This window comes from Heterodontus francisci, chromosome 24, assembly GCF_036365525.1.
Source record: "Heterodontus francisci isolate sHetFra1 chromosome 24, sHetFra1.hap1, whole genome shotgun sequence".
Taxonomy (NCBI): domain Eukaryota; kingdom Metazoa; phylum Chordata; class Chondrichthyes; order Heterodontiformes; family Heterodontidae; genus Heterodontus; species Heterodontus francisci.
In genome coordinates, this window is record NC_090394.1 from 70,688,264 (window position 1) to 70,708,266 (window position 20,003).

At 46.7% G+C, this 20,003-nt stretch overlaps 1 protein-coding gene across 5 annotated transcripts in view; it reads left to right on the forward strand.

The window, feature by feature from the left end:
* The window catches only part of pkd1a (polycystic kidney disease 1a), a 192,903-nt gene that overhangs the window by 159,705 nt on the left and 13,195 nt on the right, over positions 1-20,003 (forward strand). For 4 of the 5 annotated variants that reach the window (XM_068056535.1, XM_068056532.1, XM_068056534.1 and 1 more), the window contains 4 exons: positions 3,491-3,642; positions 14,634-14,752; positions 16,805-16,958; positions 18,585-18,710. In XM_068056535.1, the coding sequence (XP_067912636.1) occupies positions 3,491-3,642; positions 14,634-14,752; positions 16,805-16,958; positions 18,585-18,710 (551 nt within the window). Of the gene's footprint in view, positions 1-3,490; positions 3,643-7,187; positions 7,800-14,633; positions 14,753-16,804; positions 16,959-18,584; positions 18,711-20,003 lie in introns of those variants that run through there. The other variant, XM_068056536.1, reaches the window with a different exon arrangement.

Below are 20,003 nucleotides of genomic sequence, written 5' to 3' on the forward strand. Positions count from 1 at the left end.
CCTTCCTCCCTCTCCCTCACCTCCTGCTGTAACCTTCCTCCCTCTCCCTCACCACCTGCTGTAACCTTCCTCCCTCTCCCTCACCTCCTGCTGTAACCTTCCTCCCTCTCCCTCACCTCCTGCTGTAACCTGCCTCCCTCTCCCTCACCTCCTGCTGTAACCTGCCTCCCTCTCCCTCACCTCCTGCTGTAACCTTCCTCCCTCTCCCTCACCTCCTGCTGTAACCTTCCTCCCTCTCCCTCACCTCCTGCTGTAACCTTCCTCCCTCTCCCTCACCTCCTGCTGTAACCTTCCTCCCTCTCCCTCACCTCCTGCAGTAACCTTCCTCCCTCTCCCTCACCTCCTGCTGTAACCTTCCTCCCTCTCCCTCACCTCCTGCTGTAACCTTCCTCCCTCTCCCTCACCTCCTGCTGTAACCTTCCTCCCTCTCCCTCACCTCCTGCTGTAACATTTCTCCTCCCTCACTTCCTGCTGTAACTTTCCTCCCTCACTTCCTGTTGTAACATTTCTTCTCCCTCACTTCCTGTTGTAACATTTCTCCTTCTCCCTCACTTCCTGCTGTAACTTTCCTCCTTCTCCCTCACTTCCTGCTGTAACTGTCCTCCCTCACCTCCTGCTGTAACTGTCCTCCCTCACCTCCTGCTGTAACCTTCCTCCCTCTCCCTCACTTCCTGCTGCAACTTTCCTCCCTCTCCCTCACCTCCTGCTGTAACTGTCCTCCCTCACCTCCTGCAGTAACCTTCCTCCCTCTCCCTCACTTCCTGCTGTAACTGTCCTCCTTCACCTCCTGCAGTAACCTTCCTCCCTCTCCCTCACTTCCTGCTGTAACTGTCCTCCCTCACCTCCTGCTGTAACCTTCCTCCCTCTCCCTCACCTCCTGCTGTAACTGTCCTCCCTCACCTCCTGCAGTAACCTTCCTCCCTCTCCCTCACTTCCTGCTGTAACCTTCCTCCCTCTCCTCCTGCTGTAACTTTCCTCCCTCTCCCTCACTTCCTGCTGTAACATTTCTTCTCCCTCACTTCCTGTTGTAACATTTCTCCTCTCACCTCCTGCTGTAACCTTCCTCCTTCTCCCTCACCTCCTGCTGTAACCTTCCTCCTTCTCCCTCACCTCCTGCTATAACCTTCCTCCTTCTCCCTCAGCTCCTGCTGTAACATTCCTCCTTCTCCCTCACTTCCTACTGTAACTTTCCTCCCTCTGCCTCACTTCCTGCTGTAACTTTCCTCCCTCTGCCTCACTTCCTGCTGTAACTTTCCTCCCTCTCCCTCACTTCCTGCTGCAACTTTCCTCCCTCTCCCTCACTTCCTGCTGCAACTTTCCTCCCTCTCCCTCACTTCCTGCTGCAACTTTCCTCCCTCTCCCTCACTTCCTGCTGCAACTTTCCTCCCTCTCCCTCACTTCCTGCTGCAACTTTCCTCCCTCTCTCTCACTTCCTGCTGCAACTTTCCTCCCTCTGCCTCACTTCCTGCTGCAACTTTCCTCCCTCTCCCTCACTTCCTACTGTAACTTTCCTCCTTCTCCCTCACTTCCTACTGTAACTTTCCTCCCTCTGCCTCACTTCCTGCTGTAACTTTCCTCCCTCTCCCTCACTTCCTGCTGTAACTTTCCTCCCTCTCCCTCACTTCCTGCTGCAACTTTCCTCCCTCTCTCTCACTTCCTGCTGCAACTTTCCTCCCTCTCTCTCACCTCCTGCTGTAACTGTCCTCCCTCTCCCTCACTTCCTACTGCAACTTTCCTCCCTCTCTCTCACCTCCTGCTGTAACTTTCCTCCCTCTCCCTCACTTCCTACTGCAACTTTCCTCCCTCTCCCTCACTTCCTACTGCAACTTTCCTCCCTCTCCCTCACTTCCTGTTGTAACTGTCCTCCCTCTCCCTCACTTCCTACTGCAACTTTCCTCCCTCTCCCTCACTTCCTGCTGTAACTGTCCTCCCTCTCCCTCACTTCCTACTGCAACTGTCCTCCCTCTCCCTCACTTCCTACTGCAACTTTCCTCCCTCTCCCTCACTTCCTACTGCAACTTTCCTCCCTCTCTCTCACCTCCTGCTGTAACTGTCCTCCCTCACCTCCTGCTGTAACCTTCCTCTCTCTCCCTCACTTCCTGCTGTAACTGTCCTCCCTCACCTCCTGCTGTAACCTTCCTCCCTCTCCCTCACTTCCTGCTGTAACTGTCCTCCCTCACCTCCTGCTGTAACCTTCCTCCCTCTCCCTCACTTCCTGCTGTAACTGTCCTCCCTCACTTCCTGCTGCAACTTTCCTCCCTCTCCCTCACCTCCTGCTGTAACCTTCCTCCCTCTCCCTCACCTCCTGCTGTAACCTTCCTCCCTCTCCCTCACTTCCTGCTGTAACTGTCCTCCCTCAGCTCCTGCTGTAACCTTCCTCCCTCTCCCTCACTTCCTGCTGCAACTTTCCTCCCTCTCCCTCACCTCCTGCTGTAACCTTCCTCCCTCTCCCTCACCTCCTGCTGTAACCTTCCTCCCTCTCCCTCACTTCCTGCTGTAACTGTCCTCCCTCACCTCCTGCTGTAACCTTCCTCCCTCTCCCTCACTTCCTGCTGCAACTTTCCTCCCTCTCCCTCACCTCCTGCTGTAACCTTCCTCCCTCTCCCTCACTTCCTGCTGTAACTGTCCTCCCTCACCTCCTGCTGTAACCTTCCTCCCTCTCCCTCACTTCCTGCTGCAACTTTCCTCCCTCTCCCTCACCTCCTGTAACTTTCCTCCCTCTCCCTCACCTCCTGCTGTAACCTTCCTCCCTCTCCCTCACCTCCTGCTGTAACCTTCCTCCCTCTCTCAGTTTCTCCTCCAGTCTTGGCCTAGTACTAGCATTTACCCCTAAAGTGGCTCTAATACAGTGGGGAACAGAAATAGTATCCTTATTTCCATCCTTCTTCATAAGCAAGAGAGCATCAGTAATAATTGGGGCTGTGGGTTATTTTCAGTCTTTCCTGGGGCATGAGGATAACATGTTGTGCCTGGCACACAAGTGATATTAAAGCAGTTTACAGTCACTTACAGACAAAATTGGACAATTTTGCAGGATTCCTGCCTGAAGAACAAAGACTGGCTTACCTCATTGATTTTCCAGTGGCGAGGGAGAAAGGGAATGTATTGTATAACGACAGTTGCAAATCCTGTGGATACCTCACCCCTACACTGAAGTGGCAAATGGAATACATATCTAGACCATGGATGCAACGATATTAATTTTCCAACTGGTTATAAAAAGAAATATGAACTTCAAAAAGAAAAAAATGCTAAGAATAAATATAAGTACAAACATGGATAATTATTTTAACACACATCAGCCTTTCCAGTTAGGCTCTCAGTTTTAATATCAGTTGGGCGATTACTGTCACTCTGGATCTAGTGGGATGCACATGAGTTTGGCCTTGTTCTATTGCTTTGATCCCTCTTGTGTTTCGGTATCCTTTGTTATCAGTATTGCATTAATGTTAAACGGAGCAGACTGGAATTGTCATCCCTTGTGTTTCAGAATTTCATCATCTACATGCTGTTTCTGCTGGTGGTCCTGTTGATTAATTATGGAGACTCATTCAGAGACGCCCAGAGCAGACTCCTGCATAGTTCAATTAGACAAGGCCTGCTCGGGACAACAAAAGGGGTCGAATTCCAGAAAATCAAAAGGTAAGACACACATGGGGTTTACACAGAAATATATTATTAAAAACCTTACGTAATGCATACACCTCCTATTTACTCACTTCATATTGCCATGTTTTTTGTCACCACTAAAAAAAGAAGGGACTTGCATTTAAGTAGCCCCTTTCACATGCTCTATCTAGACACTGTTGTAATGCAGGAAACATGGCAGCCAAATTGTGCATAGCAAGCTCCCACAAACAGCAATGCGATAATGACTGGATAATCTGTTGTAGTGATGTTGGCTGAGGGATATATGTTGGCCAGGACATCAGCGAACTCTCCCCTGTTCTTGTTTGAATAGTGCCATTGGTATAAATTGTTAAGGATAGGAAACAATGAGCATTCAATAGAGGAGATAAGTCACAGTTATAGAATCATAGAATGTATTGCTGAAAATAGTGACCTGTTGTCGAAGCTTTTCGTCTTGCACTCATCAGGACAATCCACAAGAATACCAATGTAAGGGAAAACAACAACTTTATACCATATGAGAAGAGAGTGCTGATTGGTTGGCAAGTGAACTCTCATTTGTAGAGGCGTTGCCAGGGAGAATGCACCAGTTTACAGTGAGTCACAGTTAACTGCCAAGCTTTGTTTGAAATTTAAACCAGGCAGCTTGACTTTGATTGGTCAAGCATTGCCCTGAAGAATGGGCCAGTGAATGGCTGTCACTTATTTTCTTTAGCTGAAACAGGTGCAATGTTTGTACATGTTCTTTCTGTCTGCAAAGAATAGGGTCCTGTGTATTAATATGTAGCTTACAGTATGCGCAAATATGCCACACTGTGAGCCCTACTAACAATCTTAAATTGGTTATCAGTGTACTTCTTAGCACACTGAGGATTATTTAGCAAATGTTGTCCAATCGCAGACTCACATCTAATGTTGGACACTGTGTTTTGAGTTTTGCAAGCACAGGCTGGTTTGGTACGGCCTGTACCTTGCTCGTTGCGAATAGCAGAAGGGACATGTTGTTTGATACGATCTGCCAGTCTTTGGGATGTACGGCCTATATACCTAGCATCATACTGGCATTGAAATTGTGATTCTGTTCACCACTACTCTCTGTTTCCTGTCACTCAGCCAACTTCATATCCATGCTGCCACTGTTCCTTTTATCCCATGGGCTTCAACATTGCTGACAAGCCTGTTATGTGGCACTTTATCAAACGCCTTTTGGAAGTCCATGTACACCACATTAACCGCATTACCCTCATTAACTCTCTCTGTTACTTCATTGAAAAACAATCAAATTTGTTAAACACAATTTTCCCTTAACAAATCCATGCTGGCTTTCCTTAATTAAACCACATTTGTCCAAGTGATAATTTTGTCCTGGTTTAACCTTGCACCCTTTTATGAACGAGAGTGTAACATTTGCTTTTCTCCATGCCTCTGGCACTACCCCTGTATCGAAGGAGGATTGGAAGGTTATGGCCAGCGCCTCTGTAATTTCTATCTTTACTTCCCTCAGTATCTTAGGTTGGGGAAAGGACTGTCTGGAGTACTTTAGGGCTTGGTGTTGGGACCATTTATTGCGTCCAATTTACTTAAATACCTGGATTCAGAAATAATGCATAGTGGTCAAAATAGGAGGGACAATGGTATCAGAGGAGACAGCTCTGAAATCACAGAATGAAGTGGGAAAAATATGCAGGGGGGCAAAACAATGGGAGATGAAACTGGGCTGAATTTTGCCAACTGCCAGCAAGTCCAGCTGCTGGGACTTAAGCAGGAGGCGATCCTCGCTTTAGCGGGCGGAGAGACCTGGGAGGGGGCATATTTCTGGCAGTGGCCAATTAACAGGCCGTCGCCCCACTCCCAACAGCTCCCTATCAGTCATAGGGCCAGCAGCTCAGCAGCGCCACTGCTAGTTGTGGTCACTGCTGAGGCTGCAACTCCAGGGAGAGGTTGCCTCAATGGTGGGACACCCTAGAAGAGAGTTCAGGTAGGTTGGGGGAAGCCAGGTCCCAGTGATTGAGGGGGGGGGGGTGTGGGGTGGGGTGAAGCACCGGTAGCGTTGCTGTCACAAGGGCAGCCATTGCTGCCAGGTGGTCCCTCCATCTGAAACCCACTGGAAAGCCACCAGGTTTCACAGGGCGATCTCTCCACACGGCTGTGGGCCCTCCTGACACGGCAAAATGCCTGCGGAGGCAGGAAGTGGCCCTTAATTGACCATTTAAGTGGCTCAACTTTCCCATCGCTGGCAATATGGCATGACAGCAGGAAGAACTCGGGATCCCCTCCGGATGCCTTCCGCCGCCATTTTACCAGCCCTCTCACTTCCCAGCCCATTGGCAATGGGCCAGGGAAATTCTGGCCAATGTGTTGGGAAATGGGCTGAACCTGGTGGTTTCCCATGTGGCAGTGGGATCTCAGCCAGGCACCAGGTGGAGCTGCTGAACGCTGGCCAAGCACTGGTCAAGGGACCTCTCCACATCTGTTAGCAGCAAGTTACAATGAAACTTTGGCAATTAGTTTCAGGAGTGGATTGTTCACTTCCTCTCCCAGCTGTGGAACAGTGCACAGTACAACGGAGGAATTAAAGCAGAAGCAGAACAGGCAACAAATAAAAAACGATAAATCGAATTTGAGAATATTGGGGATCAGATCCGGATGTGGGTTAGCACATTGCCGTTTCACCTTAGGATCTGTTTTCAACCCAGGTTGCTGGCAAGAAAGTCTGTGCCAGTTCCTGTCCTCTGTGGAAGGGAATTGTAAACTTTCAGTCCAGTTCCTAACAGATGTAGAACCACAAAGTGCTCGGGTTGCCAATTCTTGCTGATGTATTCCTGGAGGGTTAACCACATGACATTTGATCAGGTGATATTCGATCACGTGATGCTCGATCACATAACGCTTGATCACATCAGTGCGTTAACTTCACCAGAAACGCAGGGCGATTGGCCAGGAGGAATGAAAGGCTGCTAGGCTGAAGCCAGAGATGCCAAGATGGTGCACGACGGGAGTCAAGAGATGGCAGACACAGAACACACACACATTAGTACTTTTCTCCTGAGTTAGCAGCAGCAGTGCCCATGAGATCAACCATCCTTCCTGGAGATAGCCTGGTAATGCAGGGAGTGTCGACAATCCTAAATTACTACAAGGTCAACGAAAGATGAACCTATTTTATATCCATTCATTCCTTTAACAGATTTAAGAAAAAAATAAGTTCGATATGGATGGCTGATCCACTTCACAGGTTATCACCCAGGCAACGAGCTTGAAGATTAACTCTTGCATACATTTATTTTTGCACATAAACTGGCAGACAGTCTTACTGTGTACACATGCAGCTTGCATAAGTAGCATTGAGCCAGCCCCTGCATTTACACTCAATAGCAGTGGAGATGAATGATTAAGACAAATTAAGGTTACTTTTCAGTCATGATACAATGTTGTAACTTTACACTGCACCAAACACACTCACACCATAGTGAAGAACCGACGTAAAAGATACCTGACGTTTTGTGCTTGTCAAATTTTAACAGCATGCCTCTTTTTGTCACGCTCCCTATCTACAGATTTCTATTGCTAAATATCGTGAAGCAAAATTTAAGAAGTTTGGAAATCAAAAAGCATGCTCCTTCCCTTCTCTGTATGAATTCAGTTAATATTAGATGTTAAACCTATGGCTTTAGCTCACTGCACTGCTGAACTACAAGAAAGCCCCCAGCGAGTTAACATCCTTAGCACTTAAAGCCGCCAGAAGCGCTGCACAAAGAACAACTAGGCGCTGTGCAAACGACTACTGGCAACACCTATGCAGTCATATTCAGCTGGCCTCCGACACTAGAAACATCAGAGGAATGTATGACGGCATTAAGAGAGCTTTTGGGCCAACCATCAAGAAGATCGCCCCCCTCAAATCTAAATCAGGGGAAACGATCACTGACCAACCCAAGCAAATGGACCGCTGGGTGGAGCACTACCTAGAACTGTACTCCAGGGAAAATGTTGTCAGTGAGACCGCCCTCAATGCAGCCCAGTCTCTGCCAGTCATGGATGAGCTGGACGAACAGCCAACAAAATTGGAGCTCAATAATGCCATCGATTCTCTAGCCAGCAGAAAAGCCCCGGGAAGGACGGCATTACCCCTGAAATAATCAAGTGTGCCAAGCCTGCTATACTCTCAGCACTCCATGAACTGCTTTGCCTGTGCTGGGATGAGGGAGCAGTACCCCAGGACATGCGCGATGCCAATATCATCACCCTCTATAAGAACAAGGGTGATCGCGGTGACTACAACAACTACTGTGGAATCTCCCTGCTCAACACTGTGGGGAAAGTCTTCGCTCGAGTCGTTTTAAACAGACTTTTAAACAATGGTAACCCCCAAGATGTTGATAGTGGGGGATTCTGCGATAGTAATGCCATTGAACATCAAGGGGAGATCGTCATTGCCCGGCACTTGTGTGGCGCGAATGTTACTTGCCACTTATCAGCCCAAGCTTGGATGTTGTCCAGGTCTTGCTGCATCTGGACATGGGCTGCTTCAGTATTTGAAGAGATGCAAATAGTGCTGAACACTGTGCAATCATCAGCGAACATCCCCACTTCTGACCTTATGATGGAGAGAAGGTCATTGATGAAGAAGCTGAAGATGGTTTGACCTAGGACACTACCCTGAGGAACTCCTGCAGTCATGTCCTGGGACTGAGATGATTGACTTCCAACATCTACAATCCTCTTCCTTCGTGTGAGGTATGACTCCAACCAGCGGAGAGTTTTCCCCCGATTCCCATTAACTCCAGTTTTGCTAGGGCTCCTTGATGCCAAGTGCAGTCACTCTCACCTCGCCTCTGGAGTTCAACTCTTCTTTCCATGTTTGGACCAAGGCTTTAATGAGGTCAAGAGGTGAGTGGTCCTGGTGGAACCCAAAATGAACGTTAGTGAGCAGGTTATTGCTGAGCAAGTGCCACTTGATAGCATTGTTGATGACCCCTTCCATTACTTTACTGATGATCGAGAGTAGACTGATAGGACAAATCCAACCCGGCCAATTACCAGCCTGCTTTTTGTGCACAGGACATATTTGGGCATTTTTCCACATTGCCGGGTAGATGCCAGAATGTTGCCAGGGCCCATAGCTTTTGCAGTATACAGTGCCTTCAGCCATTTCTTGATATCACATGGGGTGAATTGAAATGGCATCTGTGATGCTGGGGACCTCAGGAGGAGGCTGAGATGGATCAACCACTCAGCACTTCTGGCTGATGAATGCAAATGCTTCAGACTTGTCTTTTGCACTGATGTGCTGGGCTCCCCTATCATTGAGGATGGGGATATTTGTGGAGCCTCCTCCTCCTTTTGGTTGTTTAATTGCCCACCACCATTCATGACTGGATGTGGCAGGACTGCAGAACTTAGATCTGATCCGTTGGTTGTGGGATTACTTAGCCCTGTCTAGCACATGCTGTATCCGCTGTTTGGCATGCAAGTAGTCCTGTGTTGTAGCTTCACCAGGCTGACACCTCATTTTTAGGTATGCCTGGTGCTGCTGCTGGCTTGCCCTCCTACATTCTTCATTGAACCAAAGGTTAATGTTTTGAGCATGTTTGAGTTAATTAAGGAGAGCCAGCACAGATTTGTAAAAGGCAGGTGGTGCTTGACGAATCCAATTGAATATTTTGATGAAGTAGCAGAGAAGGCTGACAAAGGGAATGTGGTGGATGTTGTCTATATGGATTTTTAGAAAGCATTTGACAAAGTACCACAAAAGAGGTTGGTTAACAAAACTGAGGCAGGGTCAGTGTCAGCTGAGATAAAAGATTGGCTTAAGGACAGAAAACAGCGAGTTGTGGTAAATGGTTATTTTTCAGACTGGAGGATGATAGGCAGTGGTGTTCCCCAACAGTCAGTGCTCGGACCACTGCTTTTTTTGCTATATATTAAACTCTTGGATATTGGAATACAGAGTAAAATTTCAAAACTTGCCAATGATACAAAACATGAAGGTGTGGCACACAGTGTTGCTGATACCTATCAACTTCAACAGGACATAGACAGGCTAGCAGAATGGACAGACAAGTGACAAATGGAATTGAATAGAGAGAAGTGTGAGATCATGCAATTTGGCACAAAGGGTAGGGAAAGGCAATATCAATTAAATGTCGCAGAAGTGTGTACAGGGACAGAAAGACCTGGGGGTTCATGTGAATAGATCTTTGAAGGTGGCAGGACATATTAAGAGATGAATTAGCATGAGTAATTGGTAATTAATATGGGATCTTGTGCTTGATAAATAGAGATATCAAGTACAAAAGCAGGACCTCCAAATTGGTGACCTTGTCCCACTAAGAGATACTGAGAATGCATCTGAGACAGTGAAGGTGAAACTGTTCAGCCTATTCTCCTGCCTAGTATATCCTGTCCAGGTCTCACTATTGTAGAGGAGTGCACTGAGACACAGGCTTGGTAGACTTGCAGTTTGGTGTTTTCAGTCAGGTTGCTGTTGTTCCACACTCACTTACTCAGCTTGGATACAACAGCTGCAGCTTTTATAATGCGCGTGTTGATTCCAGCATCAAGTGACAGATTGCTGGTGATTGTGGAGCTATCAATAACCTCCAGCGTCACATTGTTAGTGCTGGTTGATGTTGGTATGGCAACGTCCTGGACCCTGACATTCGTCTTCCTGATGCTGATGGTCAAACCAAACTCTTTACAGGCATGTGAGAATCTGTCCATTTGTCGCTGAAGGTGTTCCTCGGTATGGAATGCTGGTGCGGCATCATCAGCATAGAGCAACTCTCTGATGAGGACTTTGTGCATTTTTGGCTTGGATCTCAGATGGGCAAGGCTGAACAGCTTTCCATCGGTTCTGGTAGTAAGCAGACAGCCTCTGTAGATGAACTGAAGTCATATGACAGTAAAGAGAATATGCCAAAACCGTGTCGGCGCCAGAACGTAGCCCTGTTTAACCCCACTGTGGATCTCGAAGGGTTCTGACCTTACCCCTCAGGTTGTCATGGAAGGAGGAGATCACAATGAGCAGCTTTGGCCGGCAGCCAGTTTTCTTCAGCAGCTTAAATAGACCACCTCTGCTCACATGGTCAAATACTTCAGTGAGGTCGATAAAGGCAATATATCGTGGTCTCCTTTGTTCACGGCATTTCTCTTGCAGCTGCTGCACTGAGAAGATCATGTCAATCGTGGATCTTCTGGTTCTGAAACCACACTGGGATTCGGGATAGATGCGTTCAGTCAGGATCTGCGGTGTGACAAGAACAACACGGGCAAATACTTTTCCCACAGTTCTCAGCAGGGAGGTACCTCGATAGTTGTTGCAGTCGCTACAGTCGCCCTTGTTCTTGTACAGGGTCAGAATCTTTGCATCACGCATATTCTGAGGCACTGCTCCCTTCCTCCAGCAAAGACAGAGAAGTTCATGCAGATGCTGTATGAGTGCCAATTTCCTGTGCTCAGGCGGTATAGCATCATCACCTGGAGCTTTGCCAACGGCAGTCGAGTCAATAGCTTTCCTAAGCTCCTCCACTGTAGGTTCGGTATCTAGCTGTTCCATGACAGGCAGGCAGTCTATAGTGTCTAGAGCTTCCTCAGTGATAGTGTTTTCCCTGGAGTGCAACTCCAGGTAGTGTTCCACCCATCTCTCCATCTGTTTGTTACAGTCGGTGATGACCTCCCCTGCCTTTGTTTTCAATGGAGCTGTTTTCTTTGCTGATAGACCTGTTGCCTTTTTGATCCCATCATACATGCCCCGAGCATTTCCTGTGTTGGAGGACATCTGGATATTCTGGCAAAGTTGTAACCAGTAGTCATTGGCACAGCGCCTAGCAGTCTGTTGGACTTTATTTTGAGCAGCTCTTCGTGCATTCAGAGGCTTCTTGACTAGATCTCTCCTGTAATTAATGAGAGCAGATCATTTGACTTTAATAACAGGTTCCCTTACAGCAAAGTTAGCCTTGAACCAGTCAGCGTTTTTCCGTTCTTGCTTCTCATATGTTGAGAGTGCAGTATTGTAAAATGGTGTCTCAAAGTATATTCCATTTTGCGTCTGCACTCTGACTGGGAATGCCAGAGAGCACCTGTTCAATAGAATCGAGGAACTGTTGGTACTTATCTGGGTAGGCAATATGGTTGATGTTGATACAAGGATGGCCTTTCTGCTTTGAATGCAAAAGCTTCAAGGGTTGCATTGTGATTCTGGTGCACACCAGGGAGTGATCCGTATCGCAGTCTGCGCTATGGTAACTGCATGTGTTGAGGATGCTGTTGAGTGAGTCACATCTGGTGATGCTCAGGTCCAACTGGTGCCAATATCCTGATCTTGGATGTCTCCAGGGCACCTTGTGGTATGGTTTGTTCTGAAAAAGTCTTAGTTACACAAAACTCATGGTAGCAGCAAAGCTCAAGTAGTCTCTGTCCATTTTCATTTAACTTTCCCATGTTGTGATGTCCAAGACGAGTGGGCCATGCCTCTAGGTTCATGCCCAGTTTTGCATTTAAGTGCTCCAGTAGGTAAAGACATTCTGTCTTAGGGATTCTGCTGATTGCAGTGTCAAGCTCTTATAACTGGTTTTCGTCCCTGTAGTGGAGCAGTATTGGAGCACAGGTCCACATGAGGTTAACTGGCCCTGTTTGAGTTGAGAGGCGAATAGAGAGAACACATTCCGAACCATTTGTGGGTGTTCTGTCATCGAGGCCTATACCTTGCTCACCCACTTCCTCTGAACTCTTCCTCCGCCAGGAAAACGTGTAACGTTTTCATTTCAGTGATCCACTTTCATCGAGTCTTGTCTCTTTTAGGGAAGCTATGTCGCTGCTCAACCTATCAAGTTTCATATCGATCAGAGCTGTCTCATGGGCGTTGTCGACCAGCTGCACGTCGTCTGTCAGTCCCGGTCTTGACAGTCCAGCTTGTCAATCGAAGAGCTGGCATCTTCTTTTCATTTGTTTTGTTTGTTTGCCTGGTGCGATGTGTTCGGTTCACTTGGTGAGCAGAGACTCTGAGCTCCAAGCATCCATTGAAGCAGGTGGACCGTGGCAGGTCAGCACCTTACTAGTTGGGGGCTGCCCAGTTTAAGGTGGGCAGTAGCTGGCCAGTGGGACAAAATGGTCCCTCCCACCATCAATGATGGCCCACAGCATCCATAATTTGCGCCAATTGAGTTGGGCTTATCACTCGTAACTGCTGTCTCCTGTGTTGTGTTAATACTCTGCAGTGAAACTAGAGTGTCCTTGCCAGGGTGCAAGCCAGGAAAAAATTTATGGAGACCCTGTGCTGCCCAAATGTTAGGGTCCCCCCTCTCGACCTCCCTAGTTGGGTCCAAAAGGAATGCAGAGCACTACATTTGGCACCGGCTTGGTTGGAGGAGTTGCCGGGAAGATGAATTTTTTTAGGCATCAGTCAGTCTGTCTTTGGGCTTCACTGCAGATTTTTTGTCAGGGTCTACTCCCTTAGCCTTCAACTCTCCCAAGGTATCCAAAAGGCAGTGGGGCTAGAGCAGGGGAATGCGACATTGGATTCCTCTACAGAGAGCCAGCAGGGACTCGAAGGGCCGAATGGCCTCCTTCTTTGCTGTAGTGTTTCTATGACTATTGTGTTAACATTTTTGTAATTAATACCAATGTTATAATTTTTAAAGCAAAAATAAATAAAATTGAAGGTATTATAGTGGCTAAAAATGTGTTATAAATGAGATGAATGCTGAAAACAGGAGAACAGCAATTTTATATTTGCATTCATAAGATGGATGCAAAAAAATAGGAAATGAAAAAATAACTTACTATAATGCAATTTTTGCTACTGGATTTCTTGTAATGAGAAAAAAAATGGGTTTGATCGATCAAGGTCAGGAGCCGCACAAGTTCTTAATTAGCTGCAGGTTGCTGAACCCTGCCTGGTGTGTGTCTGAAAAGTTAGTGTGCTTCTCGTTTTCAGCCAACACCACTGGCTCGCAGCAATGTGAAAAGGAGAGCCAAATGCACAAGTCTCTCCCTGTTAGTACACCACCTGTCCATCGGCAAGTCCTTTCCTGTTTCTCTACATGGAAACTGGGTCCCTCGCTACCCCAGGCTAAAGCTTCAGAGGAACTCGGGGGGGCCCCCCAGACATGCAACTGTAAAATACATGAGTTGTGAAACATATATAGACAGGGTTAGCATTTAGTTTAATCTTGTTTGGTTAAGGTTTTGCTTTTCTTTTTACTTACAAATGGCTTGTGGATTCGTACTGTGACTAGAAATAATGAAATAGTTAAACATTGTTCACTGCCAGGAATGCTAGACTGCTTGATGTATCAGGGTACAGTTTAGCTGATTGTGCTGTTTAGCTTCTGTTGAAAATGCACGATGTATGACTCGTGCCTGTTATATTTTTTATGCTCACATTGTGAAACGAGATAGCCAAGGCAGTCTCGAGATCAGAAGGGTGACAATAGGCCACTAGGGCAAGTTGGCATCTGCTGTTTTTAAAGGAAATAACCTCACATCAAGGGTCATGCCATAATAAATCAGCAATGACAGTCTTCATGAGAAGTCATCTAAGCTTTCTTCAACAATTTGTAGAGTCAGGTTTGAAAGGATCGACAAAGATTACCTGTTTACCCAGGGGAGGAACTGGGTTATTGCATTTATTTCTGTGGCTACTGCTCAAAGTTGTACCTATTTAGGACTGCGACAAGGAAAAATTTCTTCACTCAACAGGTTGTGGACCTTTGGAATTATGTACTATGGAGGCTATCATTGAGCATATTCAAGACAGAGGTTGATAAATACTAAGGGAATTAAGGGATATGGCGATAGTCCGGGATGGTAAGAGTTGAAGTAAAAGATCAGCCATGATCATATTGAATGGTGGCGCAGGCTCGAAGGGTGGAATGGCCTACTCTTGCCCCTATATCTTACGACTTGGTTGAACACAGTAAACAGATTTTTGTTGTTGCAACCACAAATGTCTTACACATCCTCTATGTTGGAGCTCATCTAAGTTCTCTGCTCTCTTTCAGATCAGGGGAGCTTTGGAAATGGATGGCAGAGGTTCTGTTACCATATCTGTATAAAAACAGAAGCAGGACTCTCTTGGGATGTCCACGAATACGTCAAATTCGTTCAAAAATAAATCATGGTAAAAAAAAAAACTGGCATTTCTAAAGCACTTTTCACAATGTCAGAATGTCCCAAAGCACTTAACAGCCAATGAAGTAATTTTAGAAATGTAGTCACTGTTGTAATGAAGGAAATGCAGCAGCCAATTTGTGCACAACAATGAGATAATGACCGGATCATCTGTTTTTGTGATGTTGGTTGAAGGATAAATTTTGACCAGGTCCCCTGCTCTTCTTAGAAATAGTGCCACGGAATCTTTTGCATTCAGAGAGGGCAGACGGGGCCTCGGTTTAATGTCTCATCTAAAAGACAATGGGCTAAATTTTACACCCCCCCCCAAAGAATGGGAAGGTGGTGGGGGGTGGGGGCTCCAGGAGCCCTTCCCAATCTGCTCCCGACTCCGCCGCCACTTTGTGCAGGGCGGCAGTGGTGAAAAACGGCCCACCCACCCCAAGCCAATCAAGGCCCTTAAGTGGCCACTTAATGGCTACTTAAGGGCCTTTGCCCGCCTCCATGGGGATTTTGCCTGTGGCTAGTCAAGTGGCCAGGCCCGAGAAAAGCCGCCTGTTAAAAGCAGGCAGCTCTCTGGCGTCCTGGGGGGGCTCATGATCAGGCACCCTGTGTCCAACGGAGGGCCTCCCCCGATGCCCCAACCACCCCCAACACGCCCCCACCCCCACCCCCCGTCCCCCCAAACGGCCACTCTTGCCTCACCGGGGCCCAACTGATCACCCCCGGCGAGGCAACCAAAACTTACCTGCGTTCCAGGGTCGCCAACATCTTTTTGAAGCTGGGCTGTAGTCCCAGCAGTGGCCACCGCACCTGGCGGCGCTGCTGGGACAGTTAGCTGCCGGCCCGCTGATTGGCCGGCAGCTCTATTAGGCGGGACTTCCTACCTCAAGTGGGTGGTAGTCCCGCCTCACATCAGTTAAAGCCCGGCGACACGCAAAATGGGGGTCGGATCCCCAGGCGAGGGTTAAATCCCAGCCAACATCTCCAATAGTACTGCACTGGCCTAGATTATGTACTCGGGTCTCTAGAGTGGGGTTTGAATTTCTGACACAGACAATATTGCTACCTACTCAACATCAACGGTACAATAAGCTGTTTACATGTTTTTAGAGTTGCAGCAAAGAATGATAAAAGAAAATAACAGGATTCATTATGAAATCAACTTTAAATTCAGAAGCTCACCCCAACTTACAAATTCCAACTTGCAAATTAGCCACTCAGGATGTAACGAGTTTGTGCTTAATTAAAATATTGATACTTAATGGAACATCTCTAAAGGCCCATACTCAATTTTTAAAATTCTTTTGTGGGATGTGGGCGTGCTGGATAGGCCAGCATTTATTGTCAATCCCTAATTGCCTTTGAGAACGTGAGCTGCCTTCTTGAACTGCTGCAGTCCTTGAGGTGTAGGTGCACCAACAGTGCTGTTAGGAAGGGAGTTCCAGGATTTGACCCAGTGACGGTGAAGGAACGGCGATATAGTTCCAAGTCAGGATGACGTGTGGCTTGGAAGGGAACCTGGAGGTGGTGGTGTTCCCATGCATCTGCTGCCCTTGTTCTGCTCGGTAGTAGAGGTCACGGGTTTGGAAGGTGCTGTCGAAGGAGCCTTGGTGAGTAGCTGCAATGCATCTTGTAGATGGTACACACTGTTGCCACTATGGTGGAGGGAGTGAATGTTGAAGGTGGTGGATGGGGTGCCAATCAAGCGGGCTGCTTTGTCATTGGTGTCAAGCTGCTTGAGTTTTGTTGGAGCTGCACGCATCCAGGCAAGTGGAGAGTATTCCATCACATTCCTGACCTGTACCTTGTAGATGGTGGACACACATTGCGGAGTCAGGAGGGGAGTTACTCGCTGCAGAATTCCCAGTCTTTGATATAACATTACAGAATTAGTCAGCGTAATAGAGCTTTACAAATCTCAGACCACTTCCTATTTGGGTTCACTCTTTACAGGGTATAAGTTGAGTGATTAATTGGCCTGAGCTTGTATGTGACACATGTTTCTAATTCCCATGGAACATTCCCAGCTGATTGCAGTTTCTTTCTTATGCCCAACCAGTTCAATGTCTTCACCAGCCTTCTCCATGCACAGTAACTAGTCAATGTCTGCAGGACCCAGCACTTCAAGATACCAGCGATTACGAAACTGGTTGGAAGAGTCCAGTTACAAATCTAAGTAATACATGGTCATATTCATCACCAGATCTACCAGGGTAAGGAACGTGTTCTGGAATATTGACCTGAGAGACGTGTCCTGTGTATTCTTTGTAATGATGTACTGAGTGCAGGAGAGGAGGCACTACTGCTAGGCTAAGGCAATGAAAAGTCAGCCCAGATTCTTATCCCTGGTCATTATCCATTGACTTCCCCCCACCCCACCGTGTGCTGGAAGTTTTCAGTGTGTGGGTATCAGCTGAGGACTGAATCAAGCTCAACTCTGATTTCCTTCCGCACCTCCCACGGAGGAAGAGCCCACCCACACTCACAGTCTAGGCTCACACATGAATAATGGCCAACAAACCTGTTCTGATGAAGGATCACTGACCTGAAATGCTAACTCAGTTTCTCTCACCACAGATGCTGCCTGATCTGAGTATTTCCAGCATTTTCTGGAACTATCTAAACTGTTAACTCAAAATTAATCAATAACCCACAAATCATATATTAGCTCTGTTTATTGCAATTCTGGGGAATACTGAAATGAATTAGGCGCATCGAATTGATAGCTCATATTTATTGATAGTATATTAACCTCATTATGCATCTATACTATTTCTTCTTTGGTTTATCTTAATAGAGAGTACATAGAATTTACAGCACAGAAACAGGCCATTCAGTCCTACTGGTCAATGCTAGTGTTTACACTCCACACAAGCCTCCTCCCCCCACTTCATATCCTTCTATTACTTTCTCTTTCATATGTTTGTCTAGCTTCCCCTTAAATGCATCTACGCTATTCACCTCAGACACTCCCTGTGATAGCAAGTTCCACATTCGCACCACTCTCTGGATAAAGAAGTTTCTCACAAATTCTCCATTGGATTTATTAGTGACTATCTTATACTTACGCCCTCTGGTTTTGGACTCCGCCCCTGCCCCACAAATGGAAACTTCTCTGCATCTACCCTTTCAAACCCTTCATGATTTTAAAGACCTCTATTTAGTCTTTATGAAATGGCTTTTGTTTTTCAAGATAATTCCATTCAGAAATTAACGAGTAAAAGCACTGAGGGTGTTACACTAAATAAAACCAGACAGGTCCTAGACTTGAATCCCAGCCTATGCTGAATTAGTTCAGCTGAACAGTGGGATCAGTCTGGTTTCTACAACTGGCTATGGCATTTTGGTGCTGGGGATAGACAGGGGAAAGCACACACGTGTAGATGCCAGCTGAGAACATGAACAGATAAATAAAAGCAAAATACTGCGGATGCTGGAAATCTGAAATAAAAACAAGAAATGCTGGAAATACTCAGCAGGTCTGACAGCATCTGTGGAGAGAGAGGCAGAGTTAACATTTCAGGTCAGTGACCTTTCATCAGAACTGAGAACATGAACAGGGTTGGTTGTGATGCCGTTTACACTCAAATAGCCTGCTTGCCTTAATTGCATAGGCTTGCGCACCAAGACTGGCTGTCTGAGCCATTGAATGAGGCAGATGCTGCAGCAGATGGGAAGCAGATTGGGGAGTGGGGTGGAGGGGGGGGGGGGGGGGGGGGCACTGGATTTGCTTTGTGTGTTTATTGGAGTTGAGGATGTCAACAAGTATGGATTTAAATAATAGTGAAGTAAAATGTTTCTGTGTGTATTACAATCTCTGGGTCTTTTTCTCTTCCTAGTGTGTGGTGCTGGGGCCAGAATGCTGTGTGTGACAGTGGTGGATACGTACAAACACTTGGCAGGACGAGGGAAGAGAGTAATTACACACTGTGGAATTTGCAGGAAAGAAATTGGCTGGATAGAAAGTAAGTTTCATTACACTGAGTGTTACCTAGAAATAAAACAGGATTTTGAACGGTTTGGATCTTGATGCATCAGACCTGCCAAACAGTTTCCTTTTTACATAGTACCATGGGTTAAGCTAGTTCATAATTAGATTCACTTTAAGCAAAAGATTAAGCACAGAATGTACTCCCAATTCTGCAGATCTGACTGTGCTGTCAGCAACACTGAGAGTCAAACGTAATATCTGTGCTCATTAAAGAACGAACTTGCATGTATATAGCACGTTGTCAGGTCCCCAGGATATCTCAAAGTGCCTCACTGCCAATTACTTACTTCTGAGCTGCAGTGACTTCTGTAAATAATTCTGCGGAGCCAGATCCCAGAAACAAGACTGTCTGTCTCTGGTGATGATGGTTTGTCAAGGCATCAGGAAAACTGCCCTGCTCTTTGAATAGTGCCATGGGATCTTCCACATCACCTCAAACAGTGGACAGCGGCCTCAGTTTAATGTCTTATCCAACACTGCAGTACCTTTTCAATATTCAAGTCTTGGAGTGGGGCTTGAGCCTACTTGCTCCTGATTCAGAGGCAAGAGTTACAACAAGTAAACTAGCACTTTATAGTATCTTTCAGTCTTATGCCACCAAATTCATTTATATAATGTACTAAAATTCATGGATTAAAATTAATTGAAAACTGGAGAGTAAACATTTCCTATTTGAACATTTCCCTGTCACAAACACCTGTGGCATTTTTTTATGATGCCAGTAGATAGTAGTCTAATAGCAACTTCAGTGTGCTTCACATACCCTTTAACCATCATCTCTAAAAGTTAACTATTGGCCAGGACTCTGGGGACAACTCCCCTGTTCCTCCTCTTCACTTAAGATCATGGAAACGTTTACATCCATTTGAGGGGGAAGACAGGACTTCATTTTCATTGATAGACAGTGAAACTCTCCCTCCGTACTGCACTGAAATGTCAGCCTAAATTATATGGTCAGGTCCCTGGAGTAGGCATTAAATCCACACTCTTTGCGCTCAGATGAGAGTTCTACCCACTGAGCCACGGCTGACACCTTGACTGATCTCAATCGCTGCTCTGTGGTGGATGTGCTGATCTCAGATCAGGGAGCAATAGGAGTCTGATGGTCACCATAGCACCCTAGAGTTAGGTTGCAAAGAAAATCAGCTATGCTTTCTGATTGCTGCTGAGTGGCCCTACTGGAAAGTGTGGGTAAGTGTCAGGTGAGAGAAAAGTTGCGCTTGGCTCTGAGGCCTCACGTGGCTTCTTGAAGCTTCCTGTTGAGACT